General features: G+C 38.4%; 1 protein-coding gene across 1 annotated transcript in view; it reads right to left on the reverse strand.

Annotated features, from left to right (window-relative positions):
- Positions 1-21,753, reverse strand: part of TUSC3 (tumor suppressor candidate 3) — a 106,393-nt gene that overhangs the window by 26,420 nt on the left and 58,220 nt on the right. The window contains exons 5-6 of the mRNA XM_036299950.1: positions 20,143-20,283; positions 19,936-20,025 (exon numbers count right to left, since the gene is read on the reverse strand). Coding sequence (XP_036155843.1) covers positions 19,936-20,025; positions 20,143-20,283 — 231 coding nt within the window. The remainder of the gene's footprint in view (positions 1-19,935; positions 20,026-20,142; positions 20,284-21,753) is intronic.

The following is a 21,753-nucleotide window of genomic DNA, read 5'->3' on the forward strand; positions in this document are numbered from 1 at the left end:
TAGCACAGCTGACAGTACCATGGCTTTGCAGGCCTTGAGAATGGGTTTAACTAATGATGGATGTTACTGGTTGAACCTGCTAATCTTCCAAATATGACATCAAGTTCTTGGGGTAATTTTCTACTTCTTTCAGCTTACTATTTCAAGGCTACAAATGAACAACATTCATCATTATATTTCATCAGTATACCACCCATGTGAATCCAGGTAATATGAGAACTATTTGTATGTAATAGGCTGATACACAACTTCTGGTTCTACTATAACAGCTTTATAACCCAAACACAGCTGTCATCTTCAACAAAAGCACCGCGCTCTAATGGTTGAGGACTCTGGCTCCAAGCCAGGCCTCTAGAGTTGAATTCTAGCTGTGTGGAAGTGGGCACATCAACCAACTGATGGCTCGGTTTCCTCATCTGTGAGATCAGGCTGTTATAACAATACAAAGCTTTTAGAAAGGCATGCATGAAGTAAGCCTACAGTAAGTGTTAGCTTTATTGGTATTCTTATATTTATTTCTTCCACAAATATTCATTGAACATCTAATGTGAGAGGTTACTTTTATAGATCCTTGAAATAAAAGTGAACAAAGCAAATATCTCTGGCTTTGTGTGTGGGGGGGTGTGTGTGTGTGTGTGTGTGTGTGGAGTGAGGGCAGAGAGAAAAAAAAGAAATAATGAATATATGGATATATAATATATATAATATATATATATAATATATATGTATATATATATATATATGTATAATGTAAAATAAATTGTACACTAAGGACATTAGGTAGACACACTGATTTTGGGGGGAGTACAGACAAGGCAGTGGGAATAAGGACCAACACAAAGTCCTTAAGGTAGAAATGTGTTCAGCAAACAGTAAGTCTTCATCAATGTGTTGGTGAAGACTTAGATTTCACTGAGTCACATGAGAAACCATAATAGGAAGGTTCTGAGCAGAAGAGTAGCGTGATCTATGTTGAGAATACGTTATGGTGGAGCAAGGATAGAAGCAAAAAGAGGTTACTACAATAATCCAGACAGACGGGTGTTGGTAGTTTGAAGTATGTTCATGGCAGGTGGCAAGAAGTTATTGAATCCTGGATATATTGTGAAGGAAGAACAGTATTTTTCGTTTCCTGTGTGTTTTATGCAAAAGGACATTAACTTTATAGGTAACAGAATTTGTAGTAAAAATTTAGGTAAGGCCCAAATTCATAGTAAATATATATTGCAGTATTTATACTACTACAAATCTAGAACACTTACATTCAATTGGGGATACATGAGTTTAAGTAAAATCTGCATAATCAGTTACATTTAGGTTTATTAAAGAAAAGAGGTCACCATAAAGTAGCATATACTTTAATTATAAAGAAAATATCTTACTTCATTTGTCTGTGAAAGTTCTATTATTTCTGTACATTTTCTCCTTTGGAAGATTCATACTTTTATAGTCAACAGATCTTCTGTAGCAAAGACCTATTCCCAACCAGGGGCATGTTTTCACATCTTATAGGGTAACTACTACTTGCATATTTCTACTGAAATATCCTACATGAATGGCACTAACACTATAAAATCAAATTCTTTTAAATTTCAATATTCTCCATAACAACTAACTTATCTTTGTCGGGCTTCCATGCTACTATCAATAACACAACCGTTCTTCTAATGATCTAAGTTTCCACTTGGAAATCCCTGCCTATTCTAGCTAAATCTTCTAAAAGCTCTTGTCAGTCTGCTGCTCACAAACCTTTGAAAATTTAAAATTGCCTCTAGGCCAGTCAAATCCCTTGGCAATATAAATCAAATGACTTTGAATCAATCAGTCCAACAACCAATAAATAAATCCAACAAATATCTATTTGGTACTTAAGAATAGGAGATACTGCACTCCATACAATGAGAAAAACAGGTAAATATAAAACATGGTGTTTCTTCTCAATAAGAAACAGCCTATGTGCATGAAAAGCTATCTAATCACAAAGGCCAAGTACAATGAGGCCACTATGGTGAATGCTCCAGATTCCGTAGACCAAGATTTGAGTCTGTGCTGGAGTTGCCTCCTTTGTAAAATACTACTACGATCCTTTTTACTGAGAAGAGCTATAGAATTAAACATCATAATTAATAGGTACTAAATTGCATGAAATTTAATAAAGGCTATAATGTTGGCTATGAATTTAGCTATGTGTTCAAGGGAAATATAAAAGGTGAAGTTACTGTAGGTTGAAATAGAAGGAAGAGACTCCAAAGATGGTTACTTGTAAATAGGATACTTCAATGGATTTTGTAGTGCCCTGCTGTTGTACTTGAGCCTTGGTTGTTTTGGGCATGTCAGTGGGCTCAGGGAACTGACATCAGGCTGGCTGGCTGTGAGGGATGGGTGTGTCTATAGGGGAAAGCTGTTAGTGGGGCTAACCCCACTGGAGTTACTTTAGCAGGGCTCTGGTGGAGTTCACCCTTCGGGTGTATTATTTGTGGAGTTGGTTGAGTGGTGCTCTAGTCTGAAGCCAGCCACCAAGTATGTTGGTTCTGGAGACTGAGGAAGGGTTCCAGTGCAGGCTGTCCATTGTGCCCAGCTTGGAGGCCACCTACTGGGAACTACCAAGTGATGCGCTGTTGGTTGCCACTTGTGCTGGCCTTGGAGGTGCTCGGGAGAGACCGACCATGCTCCCACTAGTGTCGGACTTGATACCCGCCAGCTGCGAGTTTGACATGCTTGCTTTAGTGGGACCCACATCGTTAACTGAGGCCAACTGCTTCTTGAGCTGTGTTTATGATTGTTTATTTGTAGTTATGTTCAGGCTAACACTGGTCACAGCTTAGGTCAGGTCAGATGGCCACCTGATGGGAACTACAATGTGAACCGAGACTGGTTGCCCCTTGTGCTGGGCTTAGGGCCACTTAGCAAGATGTACAGTGCCCACTGAAGCAAACCCCTGATAGTCTGAGGTTTCTGGACCTATATAAGGTATTGTAGAAAAGTCCACAGCGTGAGCTGAGGCAGGAGGGGTCCTGGAAAACGCTCAGGCCAGGCCTGCTTGTTGGGTGAGGTGGATTCTCAGGGAATCACCAGGGTTGGGTGAACACTGTTAGCTGGGTTAATGATTTGATGCCCATCTGCAGCTGAGGGCTGGGTGAGATAAGGGCTCAACAAAAAAGCAATGGTGCCTATCCCCGGAGAGAGCCATCCCGACCCCTGCTCCTCCAGCTTTCACCCTGACGCCAATAAATTCAGTTCCTTGCTGTGCGTCCCTGGTGATCTTAAGCTGCTGCTCCCTCCCTGGAGCCCAGAGTGAGTGAGTGAGTATGTGAACGAGTCCGGCTCGGCTCCTCAAGAGAAATGCTTGGGAATCCAGTAGTTCTTGTCCCACTTGGAGGCAATTTCTGCTGGTTTTCACAGCCTGTAGTTATGGGGACTCCTCTTCCCAGCACTAGTACCTGGGGATGGGGTTAGGACTCCTGGCTCCTTAGGTGAGACCCCCATTGCCCAGATAGCTTTCCAGATTCTTAACTGCCACACGTGGGTGTGGGGCCAGCCTCTTTCCATCCATGCCCCTCCTACCAGTCTCAAGGTGTTTTTTATATCTCTTCAGCTAGACTCCATGATAGTTGTTCCATAATTCGGTTGAAATTTTGATGTGGTTGTGGGAGGAGGCAAGCACAGCATTTACTTACTCTACTATCTTTACTGGAAGTCTGCATAATTATTATTTATCAAGTTATGAAATATTTATCTTTGTATTAGTATCTATCTTGTATTACAGACCTCATTTTAATATAAGTTGGCTAAACTATAAAAACACTGATAATAGTGTTATCTTTTTCTACTCTTGCAAACATAATTTTAGGATAAAGGTTTCTTCTATTGACATTTCAAATGCTTTTTAAGTATTCACATTATGACTTTGACATCTGTTTGATAAGTGCAAATCATAAGGAAAGTTTGAACTGAAGGGTACTTTCTTAATTAGCTTAAGAATTACTATTTTAATACCTAATTGAATGACTTTGTTAGATTATACATTATAGAAAATCTTTGTTCTATTTCCTGGGAAAGCACTTCAAATAGAATATTGTTAAGAGAAATAATATTTTCTTCTTTTCATTGCTTCCTAATGGTAAAAATAAATACAAAGAGCCCTGGCCAGTGTGGCTCAGTAGGGTGGACACTGTCCCATGCACCAGGAGGTTGCTGATTCGATTCCCAGTCATGAGCACATGCCCTGGTTGTGGGCTGGATCCCGCGTAGGTGGTGAGCAGGAGGCAGCCAATCTATGCTGTGCTCTCACATCAATGTTTCTCTCTCTTAAAAATCAATAAACTATTTTAAAATAAATACAAAGAATAGTTCTAGGCTCTAAAATGAAAATAAGCACCAGATACAGAAAGAGAGCATAAATATATGCCTTAATAGCCATTCATTATTCAAAGGAGCACTATGCTAGATCGGAATACTGAGACAATAAAAGGTACAGTGACTGTCTCTAGACTACAGTCTAGTTCAATTACGTACAAAACGAAACTGTTTCTCTTAGACTCTGTTGAAATCTGAGAGAGATTCAACCAGGTACAATATGAGTATCTTAAAAAAACTGTATTTAACTAGCATCTAAATATCTGAATTTACAACATATAAGAAAACAAGTAGTGGAAAATGGATGCCTTGAATTTGATCTCTGTTGAGTCACAGCACAAAGATTCAAGCTTTATGAGCAGGAAGGGGAATACGGAATTTTACCTGATTATAAATAAGGCTTTGAGCGTGAGGCAATAGATGAAGCCATAAAACTAATTCTGTGTCTAAGAAATGTGCTAACGGAACAGCCCCACCTGCCATCCCCACTGGCAGGAGAGTACTAAGGAGATGCAGGAGGGCCCTCTTCTCATCCATAACATAGTCACCTCAGGGACAGATGCAGTCTGCTGAGAAAGTTTTATCACAACAAGCTGTCAATACGTAAGCAAGAGTCATTTTAAAAGTAGTTTGGTAGCTCTATCCTATTATAAAACTTGGTTACATAAAGATTTTATTCAGTGTGTATGTTAATTAACACATATGGCATTATTGTTAGGTAATCAAATCCTATTTAGCAAACATTATGTTCATCCGGATTTCTAAAAGTGGGGAATCAACAGGCAAGAATCTCAGCAGGTCTTCCCTGGCCCAGGGTCTAAATTAAACAGTAACAAGATGGCCTCTGTGCGGCCTCCTTTGCGTAGCTGTTTCAGCTTCTAGAAAGGCCTTGTAGAGCCAAGTGTCCTGACCTCTCCCTGCCTAAGTGCTAACTGCCCAAGGACACGGGCTTATTTCAGAAAATAGGAAATCCAAAAGCTCTCTGTTATCTGAGCTTCCACTGGCAATATTTTTCTAATCTTGTTTTGGAAACCACTACCTCTTTGAGGAGGGATTACTTCAGAAATACCACTAGCTTTTCTGTGTTAACTTGAAGTGTGGTTTTTACTTGTGGGAACACATGACAAATACTCTCTTCCCCCATTCACTTTCAGACAGGACAGCTATGAAGCAGAGAGCAGGTGTTCATTTCTAAGCTACAATAGAATGACAATTCTTGGACAATACAGTTCCAAGACATTTGCACATAATTCTGGTGGTTTTAACTCCCCTCTGTGGACCACAGTTGTCTGTCATTTTCAAGTGTGTCTAGTAATGCTGAAATCAAATGAACCTCAGGTTTAACAGTCTGATGTAGCTACTGGAAAAGCTAAGAGAAAGTTAGCTTTGTCTGTGTTACTGTTATTTATTTGTTTATTTGAGCAATATAAATTACCTAGAAATAAAGGTCATACCTCTGCCCCTCCCTGTTCAGAACACATCTGGAGGACAGTATGCAAACTTGAGCAAGAGCAGTTACACCGGGGGATGCTGACTCACTGCAGAGCAGGACAGAGAACAGTGACCAGGCTGGGGGAGTTACAGATCTGCCTGTGACAGCAGGTGAAGGAACTGGAAATAGGTTGCCTAGAAAAGAGTCCAGAATGATAGCCTGCCTCAAATGTTTGTGCAGCTGACCTGTGGATCTTAGAAGGAGACTGTGGGGGGGGGGGGGGGGGGGAGATTACTAGCATTATGCATTTCCAAGGAACAGTTTTCAACTCAATACAAGAAACACCTTCCTTATAAATAAAGCTAAAACTAGCTGGCTCATTAGGAAAAACAGTTCTCATCTAAACTGTTTAATAAGAGGCTCAACAACTATTATTTACTGTAGATGTTGTAAAAGGGTTTCTAACTCAACTAGAGGATTCTGGCTTTGATAACTTCTAGAGCAGGGGTGGGCAAACTTTTTGACTCGAGGGCCACAATGGGTCCTTAAACTGGACCGGAGAGCCGGAACAAAAGCATGGATGGAGTGTTTGTGTGAACTAATATAAATTTGAAGTAAACATCATTACATAAAAGGGTACGGTCTTTTTTTTTTTTTTTAGTTTTATTCATTTCAAACGGGCCGGATCCGGCTCGCGGGCCGTAGTTTGCCCACGGCTGTTCTAGAGTCTCCTCCAACTAGAAGATCTATGAAAAGTCTCTAAAGAATAAATGCCAAAGTTCAAAAATGAGCCCCACCCGGACCTGAAAACAGAACCTCTTTTTTTTCACTCCACACACAGTGTTGTTTCCTTATATAATGGCTCTTTCATTCTCACCCTATTGCTATTACCTCGGTCGCAGCCTTAATAACTTGAAATTCATCAACAACCTTTTAACTTATCTCTGAGAACTGAGACCATCTGTGTCAACATGACTTAATAGTTTCTTCAAAGAAATCTTCGCTTGGTAAAGATAAGATTGTAAAGCAAAAAAATAAAATAACCTTACTGTTTGCTTCCAGAAATTCTTACAGATCAATTTATCAGAGACAGTCCACACACCTGCAACAAACAGCTTACTTTAAGATTCTTGCCTCACCATGTCCAGGAATCCTAAGCTATTCTGATAAATATATCTAACTGCCTGTCTTGAAAAGCCCACCTTTAAACCATTTAAGTCCAGATCCCAAGAGCCTATAAATACCCACCTCCTTCTTTTTCCTACTTCTGAGAAACTGCAAAGCCTTTCCTCCTGCAGTGAATTCTAGTGCATTTAGCTTTGCTTGACTAACAGGTTGTCTGGTGACACGGGAGAGTTCAGCATCTCCACGCACCAACGTCTACACTGAACCACTGTCTACCCCCTCTACCCCCCAAACACCTACTTACCTACTGCAACATTAACTTCCTTCCTAAAACATTACTTGTAATATACTGTTCTCTGGCTTAAAATTTTCAGTAGTAAAACATATATTCACATTTTACAAATCATCTTCAATCTCAAAAACACTGTTAGGGAAAGGTATCCAGACACATACTATCATTCCCTTTTCAAACACAGGAAAATTAACCTAAGATGACAGAAATCTAGTGGCTACCTTGATGGAGAGGAATGTAAATGGAAAAGGGCCTAGAGAAACCCCCAGGGGGATACAAATATTACACTGTTTGTACATTTTACTTCCAGAAAAATTTTCAATTTAAATTTTTTACTGTTGACACTATTGCAGATATCTCTCATCACCCCCCCGCCTTTTCCCATGTCCACCCAGCCCCTGCCCCCTGCCTTGGTTAAAAGTCAATTTAAGACTTCTGACTCTGAACAGATGTTAAGCACTGCCCAAACCCTGGATGTTACACATAAAGCAAACATGAGATTCTGTAAGGTAGAGAGAAAGCACACAGGTTGGGCATCTTAGGAACCAAGGAACAATGATTCTCTGCATTTTTTTTGCACTTCATATGTCCTGGACTGGATGATATTAGAGAAGCCAGTATGCCACAAACATCAATGGAAACAGATTTTTAAAAAACTCCAACAAAGGCCTGCTCTTTCTGGCCAAAGGACCATTACAAGGGGAAAAAACCAAAAAAACAAACAAAAAGAAAAACACTTTTAGGCAAACATTCTCTCAGGTCACTCTTTTCCATATGATCCCACAATTTCCTACTCACATGATTGAGAGAAAATTTCCAAAAGGGCTTCAAGGCCCTTCATAATCCAGCACCAAGTTTTCTTCATGGCCTCAATTCAACACCCACAGGCATGAGTCACGTTAAATGACTTTCTGTCCAACCTGTCCTCTCTATCTTGAATATACTTTCCACTTGTCCTTTAAGTGGTAGACTATTCGTTTTCCTACAAACTCACCCTGAGAAAAACAGTCTTTCAATCCTCTTTACTCTGTGCTCACATACTTGTGTTTTTTTATCATGATTACAGCTCTTGTTATGCTGATAAGAAGTGAACTGTATATTTATATCTCTACTAAAGTATGAAATTCATGGATGCAAGAATTAAGCCCAGAATATTGGCACAGTGCCAGTGCAACACAGAGTGAAAGGTGCACAGCCGTTATTCACTGAATTGAACAGAACTGATTTGAAATGTAAATACTGCTGGTGGTGTAGCATGATGAACTTCATTTTTTCTGAGTCAGTGCCTCTGGTTTCCTATACTCAGATTATTTGGATTTGGAAAACTGTATCTCATCGGTGAGGCTGACTGCTGTTTAGGACAGGTATACGCAATCTCTACAACTAATAATAGCTTACGTTCAAATATATGCCGTAATAGATTGCAATGTTAGAATATCCTTAATGTTGACCCTAATCCTGCTTATAAAGAATGAGCTAGCAAGATGTTTTATATGGGTTTTTGTTGTTTAACTTTTTTTTAACACAGAATATCTTTCCATTTATTTACATCTTTCACCATTTTTTTTAATCAGTGTTTACAATTTTTAGTATACAGGTCTTTCACCTTCTTGGTGAAAGTCAAAATTTAGAGATCTGTGGATGGGAAAGTTAAAAAATATAGCTGCCCTAATACCATGTTTTACAAAGAACTGTGGGTGGGATTGTTAGCACAATGGGCTGACTGGAATCAAGTAGGTACAGAGTTTTCTGAGAATTTTATTGGCATTAATAATCACCACTCTGGACTGAAAAAGACTGCCACTGATCTAGGCTTAAATCAGTCCTTGAACTGTCAATCATCTGCAGACAGAAAGTGGACGTAGGAAGCTGCTCAGGCCTGAAAGACAGCATACACTTCTACACCAATTTTTCAGATGTGCTCACAAGGAATCACGAGAAAATGAAGAATCTCCCAGAGGGCCACAGAGAACTATGGACAAGGGGGCTACTGTCAGGTAGCAGAACCAGGCCTTTGCGAGTCATGCTCTCCGACACTAAGGGAGACTGCATTCACAATGTGGGCTCTATGGATCAGTCCACCGTCGGCTGCATGTCTTTCATTATCCCCTTGCTTCTATGACATTTGTTGTAAGGACAGCCATTTGGTCAAAAATATTTTAAAGTTCTATTACAACTCTAAGTGCTTTTTACTTAACATTAAATTAGCTTCTTCCAGAGCCTTCGTTATGACCTAATAGAAAGGCTGTTCTCTTTGTGACCTGCACTAACTCTAATAAACCACAAAGTATTTCAGTGACTTGTCCCTCTTGTCCAAACTCTTATGGGAGGAAAAATGGCATGCACTATCAAGATCTAAAATTCATTAGGAAATCCAACCATAATTAACAAAGCAGTAAACTTCATTCTGCATTTAGGCTGTTTTCTGGAGCAAGTAGCACTTTTTAATAAAGTGTTTGTGTATTTTTCCAGCTTTATTGAGATATGATTGATATATAACATTGTATAAGTTTAATATGTACAACCTATTGATTTGATAAACATATATTGAAAACTGATTAACACTATAGTCCAGTGTTAATTACCACCATCCAGTCACATAATTACTAGTTCTTTTTTTGCAGTAAGTACATTTAAGATCTACTCTTATAAACTTTCTAGCATATAACTTATAGATCTTATATCTGGAAGTCATTACCTTTTGACCAATATCTTCCCATTTTCCCTACCCACAACCTCTGATAACCATCACTCTACTCTGTTTCTGTAAGTTTGTTCCTTTTTAATCCGACATATATGTTGTAGCATACTATCACAATCTATTTGTCTTTGTCTGTCTGGCTTACTTAACTAAGCACAATGCCCTCAAGGTTCATTTAAGTTTCCAAAATGGCAGGATTTCTTTCTTTCCATGGATTAGCAATACTGATATATATATCTATATATAAAACCACTTATTCATTGAGAGGCAGGAGTTTGTTTCTATTTCTAGGCTATTGTGAATAACAGTGCAATGAACATGGGGGTGGGGGTGAGATCCTGTTTTCAATTCCTTTGGATATAGACACAGAATTATGGTATTTGCATCATATGGTTCTATCTTTAATCTTTTCAGGAACCTACATATTGTTTTCCATAGTGGCTGTACTACTCTACATACTCAGCTATTTATTAAGGAGTCTTTCTCTCACTCCCATTTCAAAGGACAACTTTGGTGGTAAAGTAGCCTTCTTGGGCATTCCTTTTTTCTGCACTTGAATATATCCTCCATCTTTCTTGGCCTGCAGGGTCTTTGCTGACACATTTGCTGATAGCCTGCCGGGGATGATCTTGTGTGAGACTTTGTTGTTGTTGCTTTTAAAATCCTCTGTCTTTCGTTTTAGACATTTTATTATTACACGTCTTAAAAATGATCTTTCTTATTTAAATTCTGGGGTTACCTACTAGCTTCAGAACCTGGATATCCATATATCTCCCATGTTTAGGAAGTTTTCAGTATTTGCTTACATAAACTTTCTACCTCCTCTACTCCTCTCTTCTCCTTCTGAGACTCCAATGATCTATACATTATTTCTTTTGATGGTGATCCATAGGTTTTGCAGGATTTCTTCCTTCCTTTTTATTCTATTTTTATTTTGTTCCTCTGATTGGGTAATTTCATTTAATGTTTGTAGCTCACTGATTTTTCTGTATAGTCAAGTCTGCTGTGAAAGTTCTCTATTCGATTCTGTAGTTCAGTGTATCTTATTCTTCAGTTCTGAAATCTTTTCAGAACAATAAAAAAATGGTTTTGTTGTGGGGCAATACCTGGTTCTCCATTCCCTTGGGGCCAGTTACAGCAGGTTTCCTGTATTCCTTTGGTGGTGTCATGTTTCTGAGTCTGTGTGACTGCTGTAGAGATGTGTAGGTGTGTCAGCACTTAAGAAGCAGTCACCTCTTCCCAATTTCATGGGCTGGCTTTGGTAAGGAAAGTTTTTCACCTGTGGGCGGGGGCACATGGAGTCTGCTGTCACTGGAGTCTAGTGGTCCAGGGCACCAGGTGTGGGATATGTGGTACCACTAGGTGGGGGGGGAGGGGAATGATGTGTCTTCAGCTCAGGCCACAGGGTGTCCAGGCTTGCACCGAGCACTGCAGCACCCCAAACTGGCAGCCAGAATTGCTCCTGGGCCCCTCTGAGGGTGGGACAGACTTAGGCGGTTGGTGTCTGACCCATGTGCAGCACCAGAGGCCAGGGGTGGCTGCAGGTGCAGTCCCCGGCTTCAGTGGAGTGGGAGGAACTTAGGCAGCTGGCATCAGCTCATGAAAATACCTACGGGGTGAAAGCTGGCAAAACGTGCAAGGGGTCCATGGATCCCTGTGCTGGCTGCTGGCTTCCACAGTGATGAAACCGGATGTGTTTTCCCCAGAGCTGGTCTCTATAAAAAGCAATCACTCCCACTGTGTTTAATAACAGTCCCCGCTTCTCTTTCTTGATCCTGGCTGGCTCCGGACAGCTCAGCTTTGTTGGTCTCGGTGGAGGGAAATGAAAGCACCTGTCACAAGGTTCCTCGAAAAGCTGGACAGGGGAATTCTTTCCAGCTGGGACCTCTTCCAGGGCTGGGCAATACCCACAACGCGATGGGATAACATAGGCAAAATGAAGCCAAATTCCTTCTCTTTTTGTGCAATTCCTCTCAGGTTTGGTTTTTTGTTCCACTGTGTTGCTAAAACTTCCTAAGTGGACTCAGTAGGTCTCCCAGAGCTGTTTATATCTGTGGATAGCTATCTATCCAATCGCTGATCATTGTGGGGGCCAGGAAGGCTGCGTTCTCTCATGTCACCATTTTTTGCAAATATAGCAATTTTAAAACTCACATTAGTTATCTCAGACCACTCTACCCTTATTAATACCAGATTTTAATTACAGATAGCTGAACACTTAAATCCAGGTTGACTGGCATTTACTAGCATTAATAAAATAGGAGAAAGAGAAAGAGAGAAAGAGAGGCATAACGATTTGAAAGTTTCTAGAATGAAAGAAATGCTAGGAGAAAAATGCAAAGTAAAAAATTTTCTATAAAATGAGAATACCTTCAGTGATATCTTAATCAGTAATGAAGTCTAAATCACAACTTAAAAGGTTATTACAGGTAAATTACAGGTTATTATTTTAATAAACTGAGTAGTTTAAAATATGTTGAAGATGATCCATGTTTTCAGAACTTAATATATTAACTAATAAGAAAACTGGAGAAAAATAATGCTTTCTAGTGATCAAAACCGAAAATTAAACAATACAAGAACACCGTGAAGACATTTCAATGAAAGGTATGGAAAACACTTCATTTTTACATAAAAATGAGGAATGGCACAGGAGAAATACCTTTAGTATCAAAATATACAGTCAGATACTATAATCACCTAACAGCACAAACTTTTTAAAGACATATTACTTTCAAACACAATAATAATACAGATATTTCTTCTTTACATCTAAGGCTTACGAGAGTTTGTATGGCTGTAATAGCCATAGGGCTCCTGGAAGACAATAGAGAGTGGTATTGCTCTGTCTTTCACACTCTTTCACATTCCAGATACTGTGAAGTTTTTTAAAGCATGTACCATTGTTGATCCCATGTAATTGAGTGTATAAGAATAAGTTGTAGGTATTAGTGTGCATATCCAATTAAACTGACCCAGACAGGTATGTACAGTGGTGTGATGTAACCTCATATAATGGGCAAAGCGTTCCTGAAGATTTATAATTTACATTTGGAATCTGAACCTGTAACTTAAAGACTTAATAAGTACATAAACTGCAAATCAAATTTCAAACACAATATATAGTTAGTGATGACTTATTCCATAATGTTTCCTTTATTACTAAAATATTATTTTCATCCTTTCAATGAAAGAAAACTGTAATGTTACCTAACTTTCAGGGCTTTTGACTGATTCCTGCAAAATCTGATGTAGGACACAATAATTTTATTTCTTGGCAGAAATAAATGGTTGCTTTTCATAAGTAATTGCTTCTTTGGGAGACAATTACAGCTTTTTTGCATTATTAATAGCAGCTTTGTTAGTACATCTATTACAAAATTAATTTTAAGACTGAGGCTTATTTTAGAATATTATAAATTTCAACAGTTTTTTTAAACTATTTTTACACTCAGGGATAAAAGAGTGTAAGTTTAGTAGATGCATGTAGTACTTAAAAATTGTTTCAGAACATTCCATGGTATATATTAACTCTGTATTTCAACACATAGTTTGGGGTAAGTCCAAATGAAATATCTTCTGAATAAGTGCAAATCTTTTCAAATAGATTAAACTTTAGGCCTGGCCAGTGATGCTCAGTAGTTAAGCGTCAACCCATGAACCAAGAGGTCACGGGTTTGATTCCCAGTCAGGGGGCATGCCCAGGTTGTGGGCTCAATACCCAGTAGGGGGTCTGCAAGAGGCAGCCAATTGATGATGTTCCTCTCTCATCAATGTTTCTATCTCACTATCCCTTTCCCTTCCTCTCTTTCTAAAAATCAATAAAAACATTAAAAAAAAACTTTAGTACATGTACTTGGAAATCTATATAGTCTTTTCATGTAAATTTTTTTTACCCTAAATTTTCTTTTTTTTTTTTTTATTTATTTTTCTTTATTGATTAAGGCAGCGGTTCTCAACCTGTGGGTCGTGACCCTTTCATAGGGGTCGCCTAAGACCATCCTGCATGTCAGATATTTACATTACGAATCATAACAGTAGCAACATTACAGTTATGAAGTAGCAACGAAAATAATTTTATGGTTGGGTCACAACATGAGGAACTGTATTTAAAGGGCCAGAATGTTGAGAACCACTGGTTAAGGTATTACATATGTGTCCTTATCCAAGTCTATATAGTCTTACAGTATAAAGAAGCTATAATATGCCCTGACCGGTTTGGCTCAGTGGATAGAGCGTCGGCCTGTGGACTCAAGGGTCCCGGGTTCGATTCCCATCAAGGGCATGTACCTTGGTTGCGGGCACATTCTCAGTGGGGAGTGTGCAGGAGGCAGCTGATCGATGTTTCTCATCAATGTTTCTAGCTCTCTGTCCCTCTCCCTTCCTCTCTGGAGAAAATCAGTAAAATATATTTGAAAAAAAAAAGCTATAATAAAGAAGCTATAAAGCTGAGGAATATTCTGATCCTGTGGTCAAGATCATTTCATTTTATTAATGGACATGATTATGCAAAAAGATGATGTAAAATTGAAAGGAATAAATAAGGCAAATAACTACCATGGCCATTCAAAGTAGGAGAACTTCATGTTCACCCAAGGTCATAAAGAAACTACTTCATCAAAAAAGTGACACCTGAACTAGGAAGAGGGGTTTTAAGTGTAGAGAAAGGAAGAATGTCATTTCAAGATTACTTATTATAAAAGAAAATGTATTATGTGTTCACTGTAAAGCCAAATTAACAGAGAATAAAATAATCTGATCATTATTTTACCTGCATACCATTCTAATATATGCTTCAGGCTATTAGCCAAAACGACCTCAAAAGTTGAAAATATTTGGGGAGAGGGAGGAAATAGGGGAAAGAGAAATAAAGAAAGGCAGATGTCAATAGACAAATATAGATGTACTGTTATTTTAAAGTATTTAACATGATTTATGCAAAATAATGAGAAATTTCTCTAAGCCATATCTATCATTTCTTTCCTTTAGGGTTATTAATTATTCTGAAATTTTAGAAGTCATTTATACTAAAGCATTATTTGGTCTACAACATGACAAAACTATACTGTGGCATTTTTTAAATAGAAGACACAATACATTTTCATTCTGTTTTGACAAATGTATGTGACATACAAGATTAGACTTCTCAAAGCTTCTAATCTTTTAATATAAACACAGATAATATGGACACTGATGTCATAGTTTTAATGCTAATTCCATCAAGTTTCTGAATATTGTATTTAAATCATAATTGTTAGACTTGAAATATAATGATGCTTGAAAAAAGTGCATTGAATGAGAAATACTGTGTCAAACTTTTCAGTGTCTTATTTTGAAGTTGCAGCAAATATAACTTTAAAATGCTTTTTAAAAACTAGACTGAATATGCTTATTATGAATTATGTTCAGATAATTAAATTAATCTTGACAGGATGAGAATAATTTCCTTGGTTTTAAGGACCACAGGGGTCTATGTAGTACATTATTCTTTCCAAAATTGGAAAAAGTTTGAACAATATGAACCAGTTAACAAGTAATTTATCCCTTTCTCTGCAGGAGAGTCAATTCTTCTTTTCTTCTCTTTGTTTTCCATTTTTTTCCTCTGAAATCACATTTATTCTGGATTCTCAGAGAGAATCAGTGTGACATATTAAACACATTCCCATTTTGTAGTTGTATAATCCCTCTGTGTATGTGCTTTCAAAATTTTAATTACAAAGTATAAACAAACCTTAGGAGGGAAAAACAATTTTTCCCCTGATATACTTAACATTTTTGAAATGCTGAAAATATAACTTGAATTCCTATTTGCAAAGAAATATATATTCATCTATTCAGCTATTATTTATTTAATATATGTCCTGTGTGAAATGCTTGCTAGGAGGTAGAATACAAATCCTGTGGTCTATCCTAGGTAACAACAGTTGAAAGGAAGTATAGCAGCAGTTTGGATTGGCTACAAAAATTGGTAATCACGATCAGTCAGAGGCCAGAATCAAGAGTGCATAGAGCTAACTGTGAAGATGGAAGTCAAACTAGGTGGACATCAAGGCAAGGAGTTTTACCAAAGGCCAAGTAGGCAGACAAAAACTATGAAAATCCAAAGAATAAAAAGGCAAAAGAAGTTAAATGCAGAGTCACAGCAACAAAGCGATCATGGTACTGAACAAAATTCTAAAACAATTCCAGCTTCTAGTACCAGCAATGCAGTAAGCAGCAGGGAAGGCTTTAATGGCTGAGATGTGGGCAAATCCATATACAATATCTGTGAGCTCATGATGTAGCTGTACTACTAGAGAAAACGTAGTGCCTGAAATTTTTTAAAAGATATTTTTATTGATTTCAGAGAGGAAGAGGGAGAGAGAGAGAGAGAATCATTGATCGGCTGCCTCCTGCACGTCCCCAACTGGGGATCGAACTGTGACCTCCTGGCTCTTAGGTCTGACATTGAACCACTGAACACACTGGCCGGGCTACTGCCTGGAATTTAATGGGCTCTCAACAAATACTGATTTGATGAAAAAATAACAACTCAAAGGGCAGAATATCATTTATGAAATCTACCATAAGCTTTCTGCATATCTTTAGTATATTGTGTTTCTGATTTTTTGTTTAAAATTTTTCTTTATATATTGACCTCTTTTCTGGTGGTATGAAGAGTACAATAAAAGTAGTGAACTTCTCTGTAAATATTTTTATACAAAAATAATTATAGTTAGCTTGAATAAGCCTATATAATTTTCAGCTTGTTACTAAAATATGTCCCTCAAAGAGCAAGCTTATGCAAATCCCTGAGGCATGAAAGTATAAGGCTGTTAGGCTGCCTGAAACAGAAAGTGTGCTTCCTTAATGATAAATTCTAGCGTATGCTACATGCCATTTTGCAATAAAATGCTTTTGCAGTACACGTAGAACACAGCTCTTAGTTCTATTAATGACTGAACTGCAATGCAGTGGAAAGTTCTGAATTGTATCTGGTAAACCCACAGCAATCTTTAGGCAGCAGATAAAGGCCAAATCTTAAAAAGTGCATTTATTTATGTTGAGAGTTATAACCTAAGTATAAGCTTTATCTCAATGAATGCACTTCATTTAAGATGATTGGTTTTTTAACAACAAAAAAAATGTCTTTATGCCCCAGAACTATACAGTTGTATAGGTTCCCTTTAGCTACCCAGTAATGGCTTCTTCTGTGATGACTTTCATGCTGTTAAGTGGACCATTAGTACTTGTGTCATTTCGTAGCATCTTAATAAGAAGAAACAAATAAGCTTTCAATCAGCACAGCACCATACTGCCTCCACTATTCCTTTTCTTTCTCTGTATTCATTTAGATTTTAAGCTCAATACAGTGAAACTTATTCTGGTAGCATTTTTAGATTCATCTAGACATGTTTTATTCCATAATTAACATATGAATATGTTGATATTTTAAAAACAAATAGCTAAATGAAGACCCAACAACATCCCCCACAGTCTTATCCACCCTGTCTCATCTAGGTAGTTCAGTCTAGTTAGAAAACATAACTAGTCAAGCTAGAATCACTAGTCCAGAGAAGACACAGGTTCTTTATCCATCAATTCAGTGCATGACCAAAAACTCTTACCCATTCTGACCGTGTCCCTGAGAGTATACTGCTGGTTCTGAGGCGAATGGGCAGTAGGGGTGACTAGCTCAGGGGACTGCCATACATACCACTTCTCAAAAAGGCAATGCAAAACACAGGCCCTGTTGCTGGAGCATCAATAACAAACCTACTATAAGGAAATACATAATGTGTTCATCTGTATAAGAATTGTTACAATGTGTAATAAGAATAATATCATTTCTGATGGATACAGACACTCTTAACTATATATACACGTTTTTACACTTCCCTTGCAGGATTGTTTACAAGACATATGACATTGGCTTAAAAAATTTCCCACAACTGCTGAGACATTTTGAGTACTATTTGTTGCTATTTCTAGCCGAGCATGATACCTGAAAAACACCACTTCAGAAGTATAGTTCTTCACAATGTCTTTCCCTTGCTTTGGAATCAACTAGAAAAGAATAAAGCTGGCACATCACTGGGGGTTGGAGTGTACACTGTCTGTGCGTGCCCTGTGTGTTCTCTGGCCCCTACACCTTCAGCCTGACTCCCGCCACCAGCATGGCACTGCCTGTTGGATTTCTTTCACGGCTGAAGGCCACCAGTGTGGGGAGTAATGCCTTCCAGGGAAAGAGCACTCAGCAAGTGGCTGAGGAGAGGTGGCATATAATAACCCAGCTGCTCTCGCCACTTGTCCTGCACTGGTTCCCGGAGACCCCCCAGCACTAACGGACACTTTTTTGACTGCCTTCCCAGTTTTCCTCTTCTACCCCATGTTTCTGTCTCCTCTGATATAAACTACTGTGCCTTGAATCACTGTCTTTGAGAAGAACCCTAATTAAGACTTTTAAAAATTCTAATACACGTAATATCATACTTTATCTCAGACAACTACAAGGTAAGACAAGCAGTATTAGACTCATTTTATAGAAAAACAGACAAACTTCCCCCAAATAATATACCTGGAAGAGGCAGAGCTTGGGAGAAACTCAACCTTGTTTTCTTTCCCTGTTTCGCTTTGCCTGAATACTTCAGAATAAAGGCAAAGAGTTTGCTCTTCACATAAAGCTCTTCTAAGCGTGTAAAATGGCACAGATTAAATCATGTTTACTAAGGTATGTTAAAAAACACTATTACACCCAAACTATTTACATATCAGTCATATTTACTGATGACATTCAATATCTACAATCATTCTAAACATTAAACTATATATAGGTCACTGTGATCCTAGCACTGGTTACTTCCATCTAAAAACACTTTTATAAAGTCATCCTGGGGTATATATGCTAGATGAGATAATATCCTTGGCTGCAAAACATGTATGACAAAATTATACTAAGGTTCTCTATAGCCCTGAACCAAGGTCTCTCCTCTTTAACACTCTGACACTTTGTGCCTGATGACACTTTGTTGGGGGCTGACCTTTGCACGGCAGAGCATTTGGCAGTGCCCCTGGCCCTCCCATTAGCTCCCATAGTGGGTACTTGCCCCACAGCTGTGACACCTTGGGAAGGAGGGGGGTGGTTCATCCTTGGTTGCGTAACGCGAGTTTTACAGCCCAAACATGCCTTCACTTCTTCCTGAAAGACAGCCAACCTACGAGGGCAGTAACTTTTAATGTGGCCTTGGAACAGAAACTATTTCTACTTTGATATTTTACAAATGAAGAAATGTTGCACGTAATGCTACAGGGTTCCAAAGTTAAATGTGTGGAAGAAATAACAGTGGCTGTGAATCTTACGTTTCTAAAACATGACTTAATGGTGTTACACAGAAAGAGCCCAGGTTTTTCATGCTTTATCCCAACAGAAGACTCTCTGATCAGCCCGTGTTCCCTACTAGTAGCTCGATAGAGCCACGAAGGCATGAGGCAGGACACAAAAGGCTCTGGTAAGAAAAGGAAAAAAGAGAGATGCCATGCCTTGTTAAACGCAGACAGGGATTCATCAAAATGCAAAACAGGCAACAAAATTACAAAGTACAACTATTAAGCCCAAATGCCAAAGCACAGAACTCCATTAACATCCAGATCAATTGAAATGGACACTGGCGCACCACTTTCGTGCTTATGAACTTTGAAGTTCACTTTAGGTTTTCACCAATTTGCCTACATGTAATCCTACTTCCTCTTGTGAGCGTCTATACTGCTGTGGTGATAATAAAAAATAAGTAGAAAAAGTAGTTTATGCATATAAATTTGATGTAGGTACATGGCTAATTTTTTAATCAAAATTAAAGCAGTCCTGACACTAAAAAAAGGAAAACCCAATATATACTGTATGTTATGTGCATGTACATGGCAGAGGTAGCAAATGAGAAGAGAAAGAACACAGATTCACATATACAACCCTTTCTTCCTAAACACTAATTTCTGGTTCCTATATGAACAGAATTGCAGTTCAGACTATGGATGCTTAGGAAGTGCACCTACCACTTGTCCATTGTGTGGGTTCTTATGAGCATAGGGAGGTCCACGGATATGATTCCACATCTGACCAGAAGTCATAGCAAAGACTATACACTGAAAGACAGGGTGCAATGTGTTTCCATTATGTAACAATCTGGCTCATTCTGTTCATATTATACAACTTATGCTATTTTACAAAATATAGGGGGGAAGTACAATGTGATAACATACCAGAGATACCATGGCCCAACCAGTCTTGTTATAGATGAACTCCAAGTTGTTCCTTCTTAAATAGAGCAAACCACCAACAAGCGACACTAACAGGGCCAAAGCGATGGTGCCAGAGTAGTTGGGTGGTCTGAAGACTCGAATCTGCAAAAATGCAATGAAAACTTTAAGTGAAAGGAAAATACCAATTTTTTCTCCTGACCACATTCTAAGTCCTTCCAATCGTCAATACAAACAATTTAGAAAGGGGACACCTCACTTTCAGACCTTGCACTAACATTCTTTTCACTCCTTACAAATCAAAAATATATACCTTGAAACATCATGACAATGTAAAAAGTCTTGCTCATTTTAGGTAACTACAGTTAAACATATGCAAAACTACCTTTGCATATTCAACCCAGATTAATTCTGTTCTGATTAATCCAGAGAACATGGGATCATCTGGCAAAGAGTAAAGGTGAGATGGGGACATAATATTTGTATTATTTCAAACTGGGACCTTTTAAAAAGGCTTCTTAAAAACGGTTTTATTGAGAAATAATCCAAATAGCATACAATTCACTACTCAAACTGTACAATTCAGTTTAGCATATTTATTGATATATGCAATCATAAGTCAGAATCAGAAAATTACAATAATTTCAACAGGAAGTCCCATACCCTTTAGCATTTATTCCCTTTACCCTACCCCCTCTAGCCCTAAGCAACCACTAGTATACTTTCTATCACTATAGATTTACCTATTCTGGACTTTCATATAATACAGTGGGGCCTTGACTTACGAGTTTAATTCGTTCTGTGACGGAGCTCGTAACTCAAATTACTCGTATGTCAAATCAAAAAGTGAACGAGTGAGACACGTGATGCTGGGCTGATGTTGTGGCGTTCACTGTGACATTCGCTGCGCCAACTAGCGGTGGGGTATCTGAAGCTGGCTCGTAACCCGAATTTTAGCTCGCAACTCAAAGCAAAAAACCGGCCGAGAGATGGCTCGTATCTCGAAAAACTCGTTAGTCAGGACACTCGTTAAGTCAAGGCCCCACTGTATGTGGTCTTTTGTTATTGGTTTCTTTCCCTTAGCATAACGTTTTCAAGGTTCACCCTTGTAGCATGTGCCCATACTTCATTTAAGGGTGAATACTCCATTGTATGCATATATCACATTTTATTCATTCATTAACCAGTTGACAGATATTATGGGTAATGCTGCTATAAACATTCTTGTACAATTTTTTGTGTGGGCATATGTTTACATTTTTCTTAGGTATATATGTAGGAGTGGAATTGCTGGGTCATGTGGTAACTATGTTTAATAGTTTGAGAAACTGTTTTCGAAAGTGGCTGTGCTATTTTGCATTCCCACTAGTGGTATATGAGGGTTCCAATTCTCCACTTACCAACATTTATTATCTCAATGATTTAGCCACCTTTGTGGGGGTGAATGGGTATCTCATTGTGAGTTTGAATTGCAGTGCCCTGATGACAAGCCATCTTTTCATGTGCTTATTGGACATTTGTATACTTTCCTTGCAGAAATGTTTATTCAGATCCTTTACCCACTGTTTAAGTGATCTTTATGTTACTGAGTTGTAAGAGCCCTGTATAATAGAT

This window comes from Myotis myotis, unplaced genomic scaffold (assembly GCF_014108235.1).
Source record: "Myotis myotis isolate mMyoMyo1 unplaced genomic scaffold, mMyoMyo1.p scaffold_m19_p_3, whole genome shotgun sequence".
NCBI classification, from domain to species: Eukaryota; Metazoa; Chordata; class Mammalia; order Chiroptera; family Vespertilionidae; genus Myotis; species Myotis myotis.